At 35.3% G+C, this 18,500-nt stretch overlaps 1 protein-coding gene across 3 annotated transcripts in view; it reads left to right on the top strand.

The window, feature by feature from the left end:
* Window positions 1–18,500, top strand: part of plekhg5a (pleckstrin homology domain containing, family G (with RhoGef domain) member 5a) — a 53,414-nt gene that overhangs the window by 10,688 nt on the left and 24,226 nt on the right. For 2 of the 3 annotated variants that reach the window (XM_051123018.1, XM_051123017.1), the window contains exons 3-7: window positions 16,323–16,464; window positions 16,649–16,748; window positions 17,749–17,809; window positions 18,008–18,099; window positions 18,192–18,328. In XM_051123018.1, the coding sequence (XP_050978975.1) occupies window positions 16,323–16,464; window positions 16,649–16,748; window positions 17,749–17,809; window positions 18,008–18,099; window positions 18,192–18,328 (532 nt within the window). Of the gene's footprint in view, window positions 1–11,489; window positions 11,688–16,322; window positions 16,465–16,648; window positions 16,749–17,748; window positions 17,810–18,007; window positions 18,100–18,191; window positions 18,329–18,500 lie in introns of those variants that run through there. The other variant, XM_051123019.1, reaches the window with a different exon arrangement.

An 18,500-nucleotide genomic window follows, 5' to 3' on the forward strand; every position in this document is an offset into this window, starting at 1 on the left:
ATGGCGGTCAAGATTTTGGGGCAAAATAAAGTGCATCCATCCATCATAAAAAATGCACCAAACAGCTCCAGGGGGTTAATAAAGGCCTTCTGAAGTGAATCGATGGGTTTGTGTAAGAGAAATATCCATATTTAAAACTTTATAAACTGTAATCTCTAGCTTCCACTAACTGTTGAATGCCTGATCACGAGAGAGTAGCGTTCCAGCGGATGATGCAGGATGTAGGGCAGGCGTAGTGTAAGCTCCAGTGAGAAGTGATGAATGTGGAAACTTAGAGGAGAGAGCAAAACAAAACACCGGTCACGAATTAGAAGAACATTTGTAAAGAATAATGTCAGAGGATTTCTATATAAGCCAAGAGGAGACTGGTTTTCTTTTGCTGTAAACAAAACTGGGTTTTCGCAATACTAGCATATGCTACACCTGCATCCTACGTCATCCGCTGAGATGCCACTCTCTCGTGAACGTGAGTATGACAGTTAGCGGAAGATAGAGATTATGGTTTATACATTTTTAAATATGAATATATTTCTTACACAAATGCATCAATTCACTTCAGAAGGCCTTTATTAACCCCCTGGAGCTGTGTGGAGCACATTTTTATGATGGATGGATGCACTTTTTTGGACTTCAAAATCTCTACCACCATTCAATACCATTATAAAGCTTGGAAAAGCCAGGAATTTTTTTTTATATAACACCGATTGTATTTGTCTGAAAGATGAATGTCTTATACACCTAGGATGGCTTGAGGGTGAGTAAATCATGGGCTAATTTTCATTTTTGGGTGAACTATCCCTTTTAAAATACTCTTATCTCAGAGACAGCTTTAAGTACATTAATATTTATCTTTTAGCTATGGAAGCTTGTTGAAGCCACAGGATAAAAAAATAAAAAATAAAAAAGGTAATTGTGACTTTTCACCTAACAATGAACTTTTTTCTCGCAGTTCTGAATTTATATCTCCCAATCCTGACTTTCCATTTTTAGAATTGTAAGATATAAAAACTTACAACTGCAAGAAAAAAGTCAGAATTTCCAGGCGTAAACTCATAATTCTGAGGGGAAGAAAGTCAGAACTGTCAGATGTAAACTAAGAATTCTGAGGGGAAATAAAAACAGAAAGTCATAATTCTGAGGAAAAAGTCACAATTGCCAGATGTAAACTCAGAATTCTGAGGGGAAAAATGTCACAATTGCCAGATGCAAACTCAGAATTCTGAGGGGAAAAAAGTCAGAATTGCCAGATGTAAATTCAGAATTCTGAGGGGAAATAAAATCAGAAAGTCATAATTCTGGGGGAAAAAAATCACAATTGCCAGATGTAAACTCAGAATTCTGAGGGGAAAAATGTCAGAATTGCCAGATGTAAACTCAGAATTCTGAGGGGAAAAAAGTCAGAATTGCCAGATGTAAATTCAGAATTCTGAGGGGAAATAAAATCAGAAAGTCATAATTCTGGGGGAAAAAAATCACAATTGCCAGATGTAAACTCAGAATTCTGAGGGGAAAATAGTCAGAATTGCCAGATGTAAACTCAGAATTCTGAGAGGAAAAAAGTCAGAATACCGAGAGAAAAAAGTCACAATTGCCAGATGTAAACTCAGAATTCTGAGGGGAAATAAAATCAGAAAGTCATAACTCTGGGGGGAAAAAATCACAATTGCCAGATGTAAACTCAGAATTCTGAGGGGAAAATAGTCAGAATTGCCAGATGTAAACTCAGAATTCTGAGAGGAAAAAAGTCAGAATACCGAGAGAAAAAAGTCACAATTGCCAGATGTAAACTCAGAATTGTGAGGGGAAATAAAATCAGAAAGTCATAATTCTGGGGGAAAAAAATCACAATTGCCAGATGTAAACTTAGAATTCTGAGGGGAAAATAGTCAGAATACCGAGGGAAAGAAGGTCACAATTGCCAGATGTAAACTCAGAATTGTGAGGGGAAATAAAATCAGAAAGTCATAATTCTGGGGGAAAAAAATCACAATTGCCAGATGTAAACTTAGAATTCTGAGGGGAAAATAGTCAGAATACCGAGGGAAAGAAGGTCACAATTGCCAGATGTAAACTCAGAATTCTGAGGGGAAATAAAATCAGAAAGTCATAATTCTGGGGGAAAAAAATCACAATTGCCAGATGTAAACTTAGAATTCTGAGGGGAAAATAGTCAGAATTGCCAGATGTAAACTCAGAATTCTGAGGGAGAAAATAGTCAGAATACCGAGGGAAAGAAGGTCACAATTGCCAGATGTAAACTCAGAATTGTGAGGGGAAATAAAATCAGAAAGTCATAATTCTGGGGGAAAAAAATCACAATTGCCAGATGTAAACTTAGAATTCTGAGGGGAAAATAGTCAGAATACCGAGGGAAAGAAGGTCACAATTGCCAGATGTAAACTCAGAATTCTGAGGGGAAGAAAGTCAGAATTGCCAGATGTAAACTCAGAATTCTGAGGGGAAGAAAGTCAGAATTGCCAGAGGTAAACTCAGAATTCTGAGGGAGAAAATAGTCAGAACTGCCAGATGTAAACTCAGAATTCTGAGGGAGAAAATAGTCAGAATACCGAGGGAAAGAAGGTCACAATTGCCAGATGTAAACTCAGAATTCTGAGGGGAAGAAAGTCAGAATTGCCAGAGGTAAACTCAGAATTCTGAGGGAGAAAATAGTCAGAACTGCCAGATGTAAACTCAGAATTCTGAGGGAGAAAATAGTCAGAATTGCCAGATGTAAACTCAGAATTCTGAGGGGAAGAAAGTCAGAATTGCTAGATGTAAATTCAGAATTCTGAGGGAGAAAATAGTCAGAATTGCCAAATGTAAACTCAGAATTCTGAGGGGAAGAAAGTCAGAATTGCCAGATGTAAATTCAGAATTCTGAGGGAGAAAATAGTCAGAACTGCCAGATGTAAACTCAGAATTCTGAGGGAGAAAATAGTCAGAACTGCCAGATGTAAACTCAGAATTCTAAGGGGAAGAAAGTCAGAATTGCTAGATGTAAATTCAGAATTCTGAGGGAGAAAATAGTCAGAATTGCCAAATGTAAACTCAGAATTCTGAGGGGAAGAAAGTCAGAATTGCCAGATGTAAATTCAGAATTCTGAGGGAGAAAATAGTCAGAACTGCCAGATGTAAACTCAGAATTCTGAGGAAGAAAATAGTCAGAACTGCCAGATGTAAACTCAGAATTCTGAGGGAGAAAATAGTCAGAATTGCCAGATGTAAATTCAGAATTCTGAGGGAGAAAATAGTCAGAATTGCCAGACGTAAACTAAGAATTCTGAGGGGAAGAAAGTCAGAATTCTGAGGGGGGAAAAAGTCAGAATTGGCAGAAGTAAACTCAGAATTCTGAGGGGAAAAAGTCAGAACTGCCAGATGTAAACTCAGAATTCTGAGGGGAAGAAAGACAGAATTCTGAGGGAAAAAAGTCAGAATTGCCAGACGTAAACTAAGAATTCTGAGGGGAAGAAAGTCAGAATTCTGAGGGGGGAAAAAGTCAGAATTGGCAGAAGTAAACTCAGAATTCTGAGGGGAAAAAAGTCAGAACTGCCAGATGTAAACTCAGAATTCTGAGGGGAAGAAAGACGGAATTCTGAGGGAAAAAAGTCAGAGTTGCCAGATGTAAACTCAGAATTCTGAGGGGGAAAAAAATGTCAGAATTGCCAGATGTAAATTCAGAATTCTGAGGGAGAAAATAGTCAGAATTGCCAGATGTAAACTCAGAATTCTGAGGGGAAAAAAGTCAGAACTGCCAGATGTAAACTCAGAATTGGATGAAAGTAAGTAAGAATTTTGAGTTTGTATCTCAATTCTGACTGTTTATTTTATGAATAGAGTTTTTTTTTCTTTCTTGTAATTCAGAGTAATGTACAGTGCCAGGTTTATTAAGTAAGCCATTCATAGATTCATTTCCCTGAAAAGTGTGATACTGTGACTCTGTGGCACTTTCAACATAACATCCTGTACTGGCTCCACCAATGGGATGAGTTTGAGACAGGGCTATCTGTTTGCTAACTAATTGTAGCTAGAAGCGAGAAAATACACACTTCAGCTTTAAGTTTGGCTGTTTTTTTGAGTGTATATGAAGTGGTATGTGTCTTTATTTTAGTATGTGGAAAAATCAGATCCATTACAGTTTAATTCCACACGAAACCAACACAGAACAGGATCTGTAATATGTTAGTACAGTGTTAGAGTGTGTGAGTGTATGCATATGTGTATATGCATTGATAATTTATGTATGTGTGCATTTGCATGCTCGTGTGCACATGTAAATGTGTGTGTGACAAAGTTGCGAAATAGGTCGACCATCCTCATCCCTTATACAAACACAGACTAAACAGTCACTGCACTATAATAAACACAGACATTAGCAGCTGACTGTAATTTGTGTTGTAAAAGATGAATGTGCTGCTTACAAAGACACTAAGCTGGAGCAGGACAGAGTATTATGGGTTAGCAGATGGGATAATGGTGTCTTTCAGACACTTTCTTCATGAGGACGCCAGAACGTCGCCCTTTCACCGAGTTGCCAATGTCTTGGCTTCAAAGACTTGATTTCAGTTGGAAAAGTAGGTTAATTACTTTTCAGTGCTCAACAATATATTTAATCTGCTGGCTTGAGGTTAACCTGGCATCCCGTCGCAATGGATTTTCCTCACAAAGTAATTTTAAAGACATCAAGAAGCTCACAACCATGAAATGAGCTTATTAATTTGATCGTTCACCCAAAAATGAAAATTGTCATCAATTATTAAGACTTCCCCTGTTTCAGAGGAATATGAGGTTTTAAAAAATCTCTTTTTGTACATACAATGAAAGTCAGCGGTGTCCAAACAGCATTGGACATTGTTCATAATATCGTATTTTTTGTTACTTTCCCATAACAGGTTCTCAACCTCGTTTTCAGCCGTTAATATGATTGAAAGGATTATTTCAACTTCTGCAGCAGGTCTGTGCTTTGTCTCTTCTGTCACTGCTTTACGTCTCACTCTGTGTTGCCTAACCGCTGAGTGTGGGAAGAGCCTGAACTCACATCTGTAGCACAGCAGTCTCAGGAGATGTACACATTCAAAACTTTATGTGCTGCCTGAAATTTTTCAAGGACAAAAGAAGTGAACAGTGGAGTAAATCAGTGTTCACAGAACATTTTGGATTGTAAAGCCTCACTATTGCCTTCTACCACCAGATGGAGCAATAATACTCAGCTACTAGGAAAATGTCTGTTGTGTATGTGCCTACGTACCCATATTTCAAGGAGAAATTTGTACCTATAAGTGAGCTAAACCTGACAAGACCTCCCAAAAAACCTTATAAGGGTATCCTGTTTGTAAAAAACAAGACATTAAAGTCCACTTCCAAAACGAAGATTCACATATAATGTACTCACCCCCTTGTCATCCAAGATGTTCATGTCTTTCTTTCTTCAGTCGTAAAGAAATTATGTTTTTTGAGGAAAAAATTTGAACATGTTTCTCCATATAATGGACTGCTATAGTGCCCCGATTTTGAACTTCAAAACGCTTCAAATGATCCCAAATGCCGTTGTGAACAATCCCAGTCGAGAAACAAGGGTCTTATCTAGTGTAACGATCAGTTATTTTCATAAAATTTATATACTTTTCAATGTCTGGGCTGGGATCATTTACTGGGATCATTTACTGGGATCATTTACAACTGCATTTGGGATCGTTTGAAGCCACATTTAAACTGCATTTTGGAAGTTCAAAATCGGGACACCATATCAGTCCATTATATGAAGAAAAATGCTGAAATGATTTCTTTAAAAAAACATAATTTCTTTACGACTGAAGAAAGAAAGACATGAACATCTTGGATGACAAAGAGGTGAATACATTATCTGTAAATCTTTGTTTTGGAAGTAGACTTCTTCTTTAAAGTAAATAAAGTTTAGGATAGTAATAAAGTTATCTGTAAAGGGTTTGGCGTTGGTTAAGGTTAGGTTATAGTATGTATAACTAACTATATATAAAAACAATATAAGCCAATATAAGTCCCCATTTAGATAAGTAAGTAAACGTACACGTTTTTGCATGTGTGTGCTTGGCCACATGAACAAAATACAGATTTTTAACTTGAATTTAATTAGATTTTTTAATTAGATTAGAGTTAATTTAAAACTAAATTACAGATATTGTAATTCATTTTGTAAAATTAAATTACAATGATACAATAATTATTAATATAGCTATTAATATTTCTACAGGAAGTTCAATGAATTTCAGTGGGTAGTATGATTTTAATCTTTATTTTTTTCCTTTTCTTTTTTTATGTTAGAGGTGTGTAATTATTTTGATTTTAAAATACTCTAATATCATACTTATATCTCTTACTTCTAGCTAATACCTTTGTAGGTTGATTTCTTGAAACACAGAAACATTGCTTGTCTGAGGCGCTATCAAAACATTTTTCTGTTTGTTTAAAAATCCTGACCAGTCCTGCCCGGCAACATTGGCTTAACCAATGGTGTTAAACTAGGATTTTGGGGGCGTGGCTATGTGTTTCCCTGACCAATGAAAGGCATTAGGAGTGTTTTATGAAACCCTTTGGAAACAGTCATTGTTTAAAATACTGTTTTGCGGCACCAATATAGGTAGAAATGACATAATTAACCTTAAATAACAACTTTGTCCCAGTGGTACTGACATTGGACCAAGTGAGAAAACAACCTATATTACCTCTCATATTTCATGCTGTACCGGCTGTCAGCACGAAGATCTCTAATTCTCTCCTGCTTGTTTGCTCTGTTTTGCCAAATACAGCTCTCTGTTCTCTCATTCACTCCTTTAAAGGAGACGTCTGATGTCACCAAGCCAGAATTAAGACTCTGGATGAACAAAGAGGTCAAAATGCATAACCTCTGTAAAATTACAGTCATTTTTTGTAGCTCTGCATCAGGTATCGGAAACTTCCTTGCCTAAGGCGAATTCATGTATAATGACGACATGCTTTGAAATAAAGCCAAATGTCAGTTTTTTTTGGTAAGCACATAGGATCATCATACTGTTTGTATCTGAATGTAATATGCTTCATTTCTAAAGCACAGAGCAGAAAAAGATTCTGTTTAAAATAATTCTATAACATTGATGTCTTATATTAATAGTTGGCTAATGTTCAGTCAAAAGGTACAAACTGATGCCATGATTAACCCAGGACATTTCTCAAATGCTTGTGTGCTTCCCATCATTCACTGAGGGACACACAGTGAGATCACACTTATACTCGTACACATCCGAGTCCTCATAAGGGAAGACCGAGAGACGTAGCCACAGGAAGTTGTTGTGGATTCAGAGTCGAGTAAAAACAGGAAATGGATATAAGAATGACGTTTAACTGTTGGAAACGTCCTTCATGATGGCACTTCTGTCTCCCCATGTTTCTGAGAGATTGCTGTCTCTGGGGCATGTTTTATTTGACCTGTTACATCCTTTGCTGTTTTGTTTAGTTTTTTTTTTAATAGTCTTGTTTTTCAGTGATGGCATGTTATAAAAGATTTCGAGTTTAGTATGTTTGCGCATTGTTGTTTTATCATTCTGAGGTTCTTTGGACTTTAATAAAGCACAGTATTTTATAAAGTAGGACATTATTAGGCCTTACATCAGCCTGCTATAAAAAGCGCAGACAAAGAAAGAGAGGAAGTATGGAGAGAGTAAAAGAAAGGGGGTTTTGATACTGTAATATTCTGGATTTGGTAAAAGTAAGCTCAGCCGCAGGCTTCAAAGACTCTGTTTTTGTGTAGGATATCCTGACACCACATGACCTAGCCCCCTGCAGGGGTGTACTCTGGGAAGAGTCTGAAGCAGATGATGGCAGGAGAGAGTTGGTGTAGATATAAGAGAGAAATGAAGGAAAAAGATCAGAGACGTGTCTTTCATATGACGCCACTGTATTTACTCATCATTTAAAGGGATTGGCTACCCAAAAAACACAAATTAAGATATTTTTGATGAAATCTGAGAGCTTTCTGACCCTGCATAGACTACTACCACGCAACTACCACGTTCAAGGCCCAGAAAGATAGTAAGGATATCGTTAAAATAGTCCATGTGACATACGTCAGTGGTTGGACCATAATTTTATGAAGTTACGAGAATACCTTTTGTGCGCAAAGAAAAAAAAAACAGCTTCAACAGTTTGTTCTCTTCCGTTTTAGTCTTTGACACATTTTTGTAGTGAATCTTCTACTTCATCAAGGCTGCATTAATTTGATCAAAATACAGTAACAATGTAAAAATATTATTACAATATACAGTTGAAGTCAAAAGTTTACATAAACCTAGCAGAATCTGCAAAATGTTAATTATTTTAGCAAAATAAGAGGGATCATACAAAATGCATGTTATTTTTTAACCTGACCTGAATAAGGTACCTCGCATAAAAGACATTTACATATAGTCCACAAGAGAAGTTGAATTTATAAAAATGACCCTGTTCAAAAGTTTATATACATTTGATTCTTAATACTGTGTCCCCTGATAGCACACATATATCTTGGAGACATCTATTTGACGCCTGCATTCATTTTTTAGAGTGTTTGCTCATCTGCAATACGTCTATTGGACATTTCCTATCAGATGTCAAATAGACGTCTATTAGATGTCTTTAAGATGTTTATGATTTAGAATGTATATAAAACTGACATCTTACAGATGTCTGTCAGATGTTTGTACACAGCAGATGATTTCCAGATCATGTGATCTTTAGCAGACATCTTGCAGACGTATGTGTGCTATCTGGGTTGTTACCTGAATGATTTTTGTTGTTGTTGTACATTATATATTACTAGTTACTGTGTTTTAAAAGTAATTAGTTACATTACAATATTACTTTCTCTGAATTGTAATGAGTTACACTACTTTTAAGTTACTTTTGAGTTACTTTCACCAAAATATCCACAGAAGTATGACTAGGCATTATAAAGTACCAAAATGTAGTTTATTGTTGCTCATTATAGTGGAGGGTAATGAAGTAGGTCAATATAGCATAAAATTATAAAATCATATTTAGATAGGCTACTGGTATGTAAGTCTACATTAACGCTACTTGTAGTTTAGGTTAAACACAAATAAGCACAAAATTATTACATTTATAAATAATGCCGGTAAATAAAGCTAAGTTTTATAATGTTCAACAGGGGCGATTCTAGGATTTTCATTTTAGGGGGGCTCAGCCCCCAATGAGGGTATAATAACAAAAATTAAATAAATAAATAAAATAAAATAAAATTGACTAATAGGGGTGGTATGCTATGCTTATTGCAATATTCCACTATATTGTATAGATAGGTATAACATTTGATTACTGAATAAGCCAAATACAAGTCTTTCTGATCTCACACACACCTGTTTACTGTACAAATACAAAATTTTACTGTTTGCATCTCTAGTACAAGCCTCTTTCCTTAGCTGAAGTATGCAAACCTCTTTGCCACATGCACTAGAAACAATTGAAAGTTAAATTTTCAAATGAAAATGGCAACAGGATCGTTTTATAAAGTATGCGTTAATGTGCTTCATTTTAAGCTGGAGGAAACAGCTGTGGTGTGATGAGGGGTGTACACAGCGAAAACGTAGGCTACAGTACATGCGTCATATTCTGAGTTTGCATTTCAGTTTTTATACTGAATGTGTTTTTTGTGAGTGAGATGAATTAAAGCGTGTTCACATTTAGTCAGTAACATAATGTTTACTCCCAATTTCCTGACAGGAAACTTGTCAATCAATAAATGGGGAAAAATGTAACTGGCGTTACTTATTTGAAAAAGTAACTCAGATATTTTCTTAGAAATTCAAAAGTAATGCGTTACTTTACTAGTTACTTGAAAAAAGTAATATTATTACGCAACTTGCGTTACTTGTAATGCCTTACCCCTAACACTGATCATGAATTCCGTGTTTGTTCTGAACAGTTAAACTGTCCGCTGTTCTTCAGAAAAATCCTTCAGGTCCCACAAATTCTTTGGTTTTTCAGCATTTTTGTGTATTTGAACCCTTTTCAACAATGACTGTATGATTTTGAGATCCATCTTTTCACACTGCAGACTCATATGCAACTATTACAGAAGGTTCAAATGCTCACTGATGCTTCAGAAGGAAACAGAATGCATTAAGAGCTGGGGGGGTGAAAACTTTTGAACGGAATGAGGATGTGTACATTTTTCTTATTTTCCTTAAATATCATTTTTTTTTATTTAGTACTGCCCTTCAGAAGCTACAGAAGATACTAACATGTTCCCCAGAAGACAAAATAAGTTAAATTTACCCTGATCTACAAATTCAAAAAGTTTTCACCCCCTGGCTATTAATGCATTGTGTTTCCTTCTGAAGCATCAGTGGCATTTGAACCTTCTATAATAGTTACATATGAGTCCCTGAGTTGTGAAAAGATGGATCTCAAGACTGTACAGTCATTGCTGGAAAGGGTTCAAATACACAAAAATGTTGAAAAATCAAAGAATTTGTGGGACCTGAAGGTTTTTCCTGAAGAACAGCAGGCAGTTTAACTGTTCAGGACTTATGAACAACCATCACTAAAGGAAAAAAAAACACAGCTGTGGATCATTCACTTAACAACACAGTATTAAAAATCAAGCGTATGGTCATTTTTATAAATTCTATTATTATTCTCAAACTGTTGTTTAAGAAACTACTGTCTCTTGTGGACTACATGTAAATATTTTTTTATGTGATAAATATTATTCAGGTCAGTACTAAATAAAAAATAGCATGCATTTTATATGATCCCTCTTATTTTGGTAAAATAATTAACATTTTGCAGATTCTGCAAGGTGTATGTAAACTTTTGACTTCACCTGTATTTTAAAAAGTAATTTATTTTTGTGATGGCAAAGCTGATTTTTTCTCAAAAGCAAAAGAAAAGCATTTCTTAATATTATTTATGCTGTAAATAGTTTTGTGTATTTTACATAATCTTTACATCTCAGAAAGAGAAATTAACTTTTTAATTACTTTTTTATCTAGCATACACAGTCTGCTAATCCAGCGACTGGAGCTGTACTTGTATGTCTGTCACCAACATGGCCGCAGAGTGAACTGATTTGCCTTAAAGGGACCAGACAGACACTACTAGTGCTGATAATCTCAAAGTAAACAGATTTTAAGATTACCATGCCAATATATTGGCCTATCACTACTAGTACACTTTTTAGTGCATTTTTTAAAATTATGTATAAGGTATGTTTCATCTGTGGATGATAAATGACAGCAGTAAAAACGAGAACAGAAAATGAGAATAGGCAATGAAAGACAAGTGAGGCAGAGTTTTGTGTGTTTGTTTTTTGTATGGGTGGTTGGACAACTGTGTTTCCGAACAGCAAAATCAGTGGGAGCGGGTGTGGCTGGAAAACCGCAACGGCTCTTACACCCTCTTTTAGATCTATCAGTCGGTACACACAGCTGCTCTATCTGAATCACCTACATCACACACACAGACTCTGAGCTGTTCAGAAGCAGCCAGTAAGAGAGGAAGGAAGCAGGGGAAGTGGAAAAGGGGAGAGAGGGAGAGCAAGAGAGGGGGGCGCTTGGCGCTCAAAGCATCGAGTTGTCCCGAGACTCTACATTGCTCTCTGCCATTCTTACAGACCGCCGAGAAGCCATCACTTCAGGGGGGAGACGTGCACACACACATGCGTGTGACACCGGCATCAGGTGTGTGTCATGAATGCGTTATTGTATGTTATTTCACGGTGGCAGCTGAGGTTTTATGGTTGTTATTAAAAAGTCTCTGAAGTGCACGAAGTGCTGCGGTTTTTTACCACAGATGTGTGAAAGGTTTCAGATAAATGAGGCATAGCCAAACTGATGACAGAGTTAGCACTCTCTCTCTTTCGCTCTTAGAGCTAACTAAAGTCTGTGTGCTTTCCTTCAATGGCTTTTTGTTTAGTCACAGTGTTGTGCTTTATTGTTTGGTGGTCATTTCAATCACTCTTCTTCTTACAGTGACCTTTAAATATGGGCGTACACTGGTGTGAGATTGTTTGTGGTCTGTTCAGGTTTTGATAACTGTGAGTAGATAACAATAATGGACTTTTTTCCAGCCCTCTCCAGGCCTTTTGTAAATGTCGGCACAAGATAATCACAAGCTGATTTTATTAACATGACTCTCGGGGGTCATGTGGGGCAAAACTAAAGATGGATTTTGTACTCACAAGGCCTTGTAAACCTTACTGTGCTGTCTTTAGACAAAATATGTTAATGTAAGATGTTAGTGTTTGGTTTTAAGACAATTTATCTAAAATGTTATCTATGTTTTATTTCCTCAAATAACTTGAGAAACAAAGTCAGTGTTACGAATAATACACAGATACGAATAATTGACTTTCGTGATCTGATATGCACTATTTATGGAAGTTAAATATATATTTAGCATCCATAAATATAGTAGATCAGGTCATGAAAGTGAAGTGTATATATATTGTAAGTCGCTTTTAGATAAAAGCGTCCGCTAAATGACTAAATGTAAATGTGTGTATATAATGTGTGTGTGTTTTCAACATTGATAATAATGTGAAATGTTAATTGCAATACATTTTTAACGATATTTCTGATGTATTGTATTTTTTATCAAACTGTTGTGTGTGTGTGTGTGTGTGTGTTTATACACAGATATCCATGAGAAATACTCACATGGCCTTTAATAGAAGATCATTAGTAGTGACACATACCTGAATAATATTACACATGAAGATGCAGCAATGGCCACTCAATTAATGTTGCTGTTTCTTATTTTCAAAAAATATTGAAGTGTTCAAAAGTTATCTGAATTTTGAAAAATGAAAGAAATACTCAAACAAAAGAAACCAAAAGGCATTTTTTCAGCTTTCGGAGTGCTTCTCCTGGCTTTTTCCTTACTTTAACTCATTTCAAATGCATTTCAAGTAAGAAGACAAAGGAAAAATAGGAAAAAAAAGTTCCAGGTAGGATAAAGTAACAGTTTGGCTTGGCAGTTGTTCCTCTTAGCCTTATTTAGCCCTAAATTTTTACTTACGAGCAGCAGTCTGGTTTTACTTTGTTCCCAGCTGGAAGCTGTATTGATAAAAATACATATATAATTGATCGTGAATGCAAGTCCTCACATTTTCAGGCAGAAAGATTATTTTTCAATGTGTGGTTTTTGTGATTATGTAACCTCTAGAATCTGCCCATTTTCCTGTTGCTTGTCTCCAATTGTTTGTTAGGGTTTGCTGGCACATGCTCTCTGTCTTGCTTACTCACTTCTTGTGGTTTTCTCTCAGAAAGCGCTCAGGCGCTCCGTCACTACTTCAGCATCTAGGAGACGTGTTTGTTTTGGCACCTTCAGAAGGTTTAGCATGAATATATTTTGAGTGGATTTCATACTGAATTTATGTGAGAAGCAGCTGTAGAAGTAGCCTTGAAGGTAAAAATCACCACTTTCTATATGGCGGCTCAGTTTTTGCCCGGTTTTTGCCCGGTTTCGGTCTGAGTGTGAGCTATCAAGAGAACAATAGAAGGAAGCGCACAACCAGGAGGTCCTAATCCCTCTTTCTTATTCTATCTTTCCACACTTTATTTCCTGCTGCTGTGGCCTTACAACTTGTCCCTCAAATGGCCTTGGGTAGGAGTGCTGATGTAAATGAATGGTAATGTCAATTTTTGAAATTAAGATTTATACATTATCTGAAGGCTGTATAAATAAGCTTGTTAGGATAGAAAAATATTTGGTCAAGATACAACTATTTGAAAATCTGCAATCTGAGGGTGCAAAAAAATCAAAATATTGTGAAAATCGCCTTTAAAGTTGTCCAAATGAAGTTCTTAGCAGTGCATATTACTAATCACAAATTAAGTTTTGATATATTTACAGTAGGAAATTTACTAAATATCTTCATGGAACATCTTTATTTAATATCCTAATGATTTTGGCATAAAATAAAAATCAGTAATTTTGACCGTTCCAATGTATTTTTGGCTATTGCTACAAATATACCCGTGCTGCTTAAGACTGGTTTTGTGGTCCAGGGTCACATATTATGTTGCATAATACCACAGCAGTCAGTTTTTGAACTTTTTCTGCCCCAGTGGTTGTTTTTTTTTTTTTTTTTTAATTTTATAAATTTCAAAATAAAACATTGAAGTCCTGGAAATATTTTGATTTATTTGTTATTTATTTATAAATTTAGTTTAACCCTTATGTTAGACCCAGACTTTATTAAGCTGTGGAAATCATAAAAGTAAAAATATTGCTTATTTAATTTTTAAAAACTGTATTGTTTTGTACTGTCACACACTAGGATTTTTAGGTAAAAATTAGGTAAATATCACTTTTGAACAAAAACTAAAGTCTTATTTAGCACAGGTGTATTTGTTGCAATGTGGCAATTATTATAATGATAATAATAAAAAAGTATAAAAGACACCATAGGCTAAATGAACATCCAGCATTGAATATATTTTATGTGAAAATTGTTTATTATCAGTTTTTATGGTAATTTAGACTGCCACTTGTTGTAATGTCATTTCCACCAATGAACAATTTTGCACTTTTAATTACAATTTTAAAAAGTGTAATTAACATATAAATTACTTGTTTCAAAAATTAAAGTATTTGAGTACTTGAAGTGTAATATGAGACATGTAATGTATGAAAACAAAAATAGGTAAATATCACTTTTGAAGTCTTATTATTAATTGTTTTATTTATATTTTATGTTAACAAGGCTATTTTGTTTCAAAAATGTCCATCACTCTCATTTCCAAAATGCTATAAACATAATTTGAGTAATTAAAATATAAATTACTTGTTTAAAAAATTAAAGTACTTGAGTGCTTAAGGTGTAATATGAGACATGTAATGTATGAACACAAAAATAGGTAAATATCACTTTTGAACAATATTTTATTGTGCATCATTTCCAATTAAGCTGATTTTTTGTTATGCAAAAATTGTTAAAATCTTTTTATTGTAATTTTTTTATTTATATTTTATGTTAGCAATGGAATTAGCTTTAGCAAGGCTGTTTTGTTCCAAAAATGTCCATCACTCTCATTTCCAAAATGCTATAAACATAATTTGAGTAATTAAAATATAAATTACTTGTTTAAAAAAAATAAAGTACTTGATTTGTAATATGAGGCATGTAATGTATAAAAACAAAAACAGCTAAATATCACTTTTGAACAAAAAGTAAAGTCTTATTTAGCACAGGTGTATTTGTGGCAATGGCTAAAAATACATTGTTTGGGTCAAAAATTTTGATTTTTCTTTTATGCCAAAAATCATTACGATATTAAGTAAAGATCATGTTCCATGAAGATATTTTGTAAATTTCCTAACGCAAATAAATCAAAACTTATTTTTTGATTAGTAAATATGCATTGCTAAGAACTTCATTGGACAAATTTAAAAGTGATTTTTCTCAATATTTGGATTTTTTTTGCACCCTCAGATTCCAAATTTCCAAATAATTCTGTCTCGGCCAAATATTGCCCTGTCCTAACAAACCATACATCAATTGAAAGCTTATTTATTCAGCTTTCAGATAATGTATAAATATGAATTTTGAAAAATTTACCCTAATGACTGGTTTTGTGGTCCATGGTCACATGTGAGACGTGTAATGTATGAAAACAAAAACAGGTAAATATCACTTTTGAACAATATTTTATTGTGCGTCATTTCCAATTAAGCTGCTTTTTTGTTATGCAAAAATTGTTCAAATTTTTAATTATATTTTTTTTTTAATTTATATTTTATGTTATCAATGAAATTAACTTTAGCAAGGCTGTTTTGTTCCAAAAATGTCCATCACTCTCATTTCCAAAATGCTATAAACATAATTTGAGTAATTAAAATATAAATTACTTGTTTAAAAATTAAAATACTTGAGTACTTGAGGTGTAATATGTGACCCTGGACCACAAAACCAGTCTTAAGTAGCATGGGTATATTTGTAGCAATAGCCAAATATACATTTTATGGTTCAAAATGATTGATTTTTCTTTTATGCCAAAAATCATTATGCAGTTACACTGCATTGGAATGTTCAACTTTCAGAAATAGTGGTTACATGATGGAATACACTGTTGGAAATTGTTAGAAGACAAATTAAACAAGCTAATGAGAGTGTGAATATTGCTTTAAGAAGGTTTATTCTCATTTCCCAGTGCCAGAAGTGCCCATATTTTAAGAAACACCCATTAATGTTGGAAAAAGAAAATTGGGTTTTGGCAAATTGCGAAAAAGAAAATGATGCACACAAACTTGGATTTCACACTGCTGTGTTTGCAAATAATGACACTATTGCTTCATGATTTATGCCTCAGGTGTGTCACCACCCATCGTGTCAGGACCTTAGAGACGGCAGCCCCCTGCACCTCTGTGAGTCATGTGACTCAAACTCCCATCCCGTCGCCCGTGACGGCATGCTCTTTGACAGGCACCCGCGGTTTGACCTGCAACCACAAGGTAAAGCTCTCTCTCTGTTCTCTTTTTCAACCTATCAGTTGTTTCAGCAATTTTAAAAAAATGAAAATAGATGTCAGTCGTCCTCAAGTCGAGGATGACACTTAGCACTGAATGTGTAGAGGTTAATTGTTATTACCAGCTTCTGGCAGGATGTTAGTGATGCCTCACTTCCTCTCCCACACAGGTTCCATCCTGGCCCGGAACGTGTCCACTCGTTCCTGTCCGCCTCGCACCGGTCCCCCCTCAGACATGGAGGACGGAGAGGATGGATACTCTGACCTAGGGTCAGTTCCATTATTACATCCATTATGGGCACATGCTTGGGTTTGTTATAATGAAAGAGGAAGTCTGTGTACTTTCCACTGGCGTCATCCACTGGAGAACATCTGGGATGGGAATATCTTTTCCTTTTTGATAGTCAAACTGCTTGAGGAAAGGAAAAGTGGAAAGGAGAGCGTAAATCTGACCTCTTGATCTTGAGCGAACTGGCAACCTTATAAATGAATGGGTACAAACTGTGTTTCTGGCAGGCTTCCTGAAACAATGCGAGTTACGCAATGAATTCAATTCGAAAGGCTAAGTAGCTTTAGCTTACACGTATGATTTTTTTGCTCGTTACGCACACGTGGGGTTTTAACTAAGATTGCATTATGACTACTAAATTAGTTTAGTACGCAAGTCACTAAAACAAATACGGTAAAAAAAAGGTAACTAATAGGGGGCCGGGATCCACCAGAGGACCTAAGGCTTAAAGTGATTTGAAATAAGATTTAAAATAAGCTGAAACTATTTGTTTTTTATTTCTAGACCTGGAAAATTGTAGAAATTAATACATTGATTTAAAGTATTTTAAATATTTTATAATAAATGTGTATTTGAAAAATTGATTGTCAAGTTTTAAAATATTTTATCAAGTAGAAATGACCATTTCTGAGTTAAAAATCATTTTAAAATGAGAGGGAAAGCAGACAAGTGTAAATGAATTGGTAATAAAAATGTCAGTACAATCCAGTTATTGAAAAGTGTAAACAATAATCTCATTTTAGTAAAATTTTTTGGATGGCAGTAGTATGTTGTTGTGCCAGGCACATTATACTGAATTTTTTTAACAAGGTGCAATCTATCATGATTAATTTACATAAAATGTGGGTGTTTGTGCTGAAAAGAATGACAATGACTAGCTGTAATTGAAATACCTGTGCTTGGTTAAACTGAATTATAGTTAGTGAAAAAGACACTGGCATTCCTTGTAGGCTTAGTCATTCCTTGTTTGTTTTTCCTCAGGGATCGCAGGAGCGGAGGAATGAAACTGGTTAAAAAGAAGACCAGACGCCGACACACAGATGTAAGAGAAGAATTCGAGTTCTGATTTTTATTTAGTCTGTGTACTGCTTTTTTGTCTCAAACTAATGATTTGATGAACTTGAACTCAATACTCTTCAACTTTCTTTGTCTGAAAATGGAATCTTAGTTTGCGTTCGCAATAGCTGGTGGCTTGTTTTTTTAAAGCGTACACCGATTGATCCATGTTTCACTCCTGCAGGACCCCAGCAAGGAGTGCTTCACTCTGAAGTTTGATCTAAATATTGACGTCAGTATGGAGATCGTCCCAGCTGTGAAGAAGAAAACCTTGAGGTGATTTTGTGTTTGAACCCCTAGGTGGTGCAATAAACAAATCAATGCGGTTAGAAACGATGGTTAGCTGATCTGTTAGCTTTGTGTTCCAGAGAAGTCCTGGGAGCTGTATTTGAAAGAAAAGGCATTGAGCTGTCACGGGTCAACCTGTTCCTAGATCAGTCCAATACCCCGCTTTCACTGGGATTTGAAGCCTACCGCTTCGGTGGCCACTACCTCAGAGTACGAGGTAATGCCCTGCTAACTCTAAGCACTACACTGTGAAATCAACTGACAGGACTCTGTCTATATTGGCTAGCAATCAGATTCAAAACAGATGTATCTCAGAACTCATGTAAATATTTCACTCATTATCTTTATGTACAAATAGAGATTTGTATGTAGATGAAGATCAGTAGTAA

Source organism: Labeo rohita, chromosome 11, assembly GCF_022985175.1.
Source record: "Labeo rohita strain BAU-BD-2019 chromosome 11, IGBB_LRoh.1.0, whole genome shotgun sequence".
Classification (NCBI taxonomy): domain Eukaryota; kingdom Metazoa; phylum Chordata; class Actinopteri; order Cypriniformes; family Cyprinidae; genus Labeo; species Labeo rohita.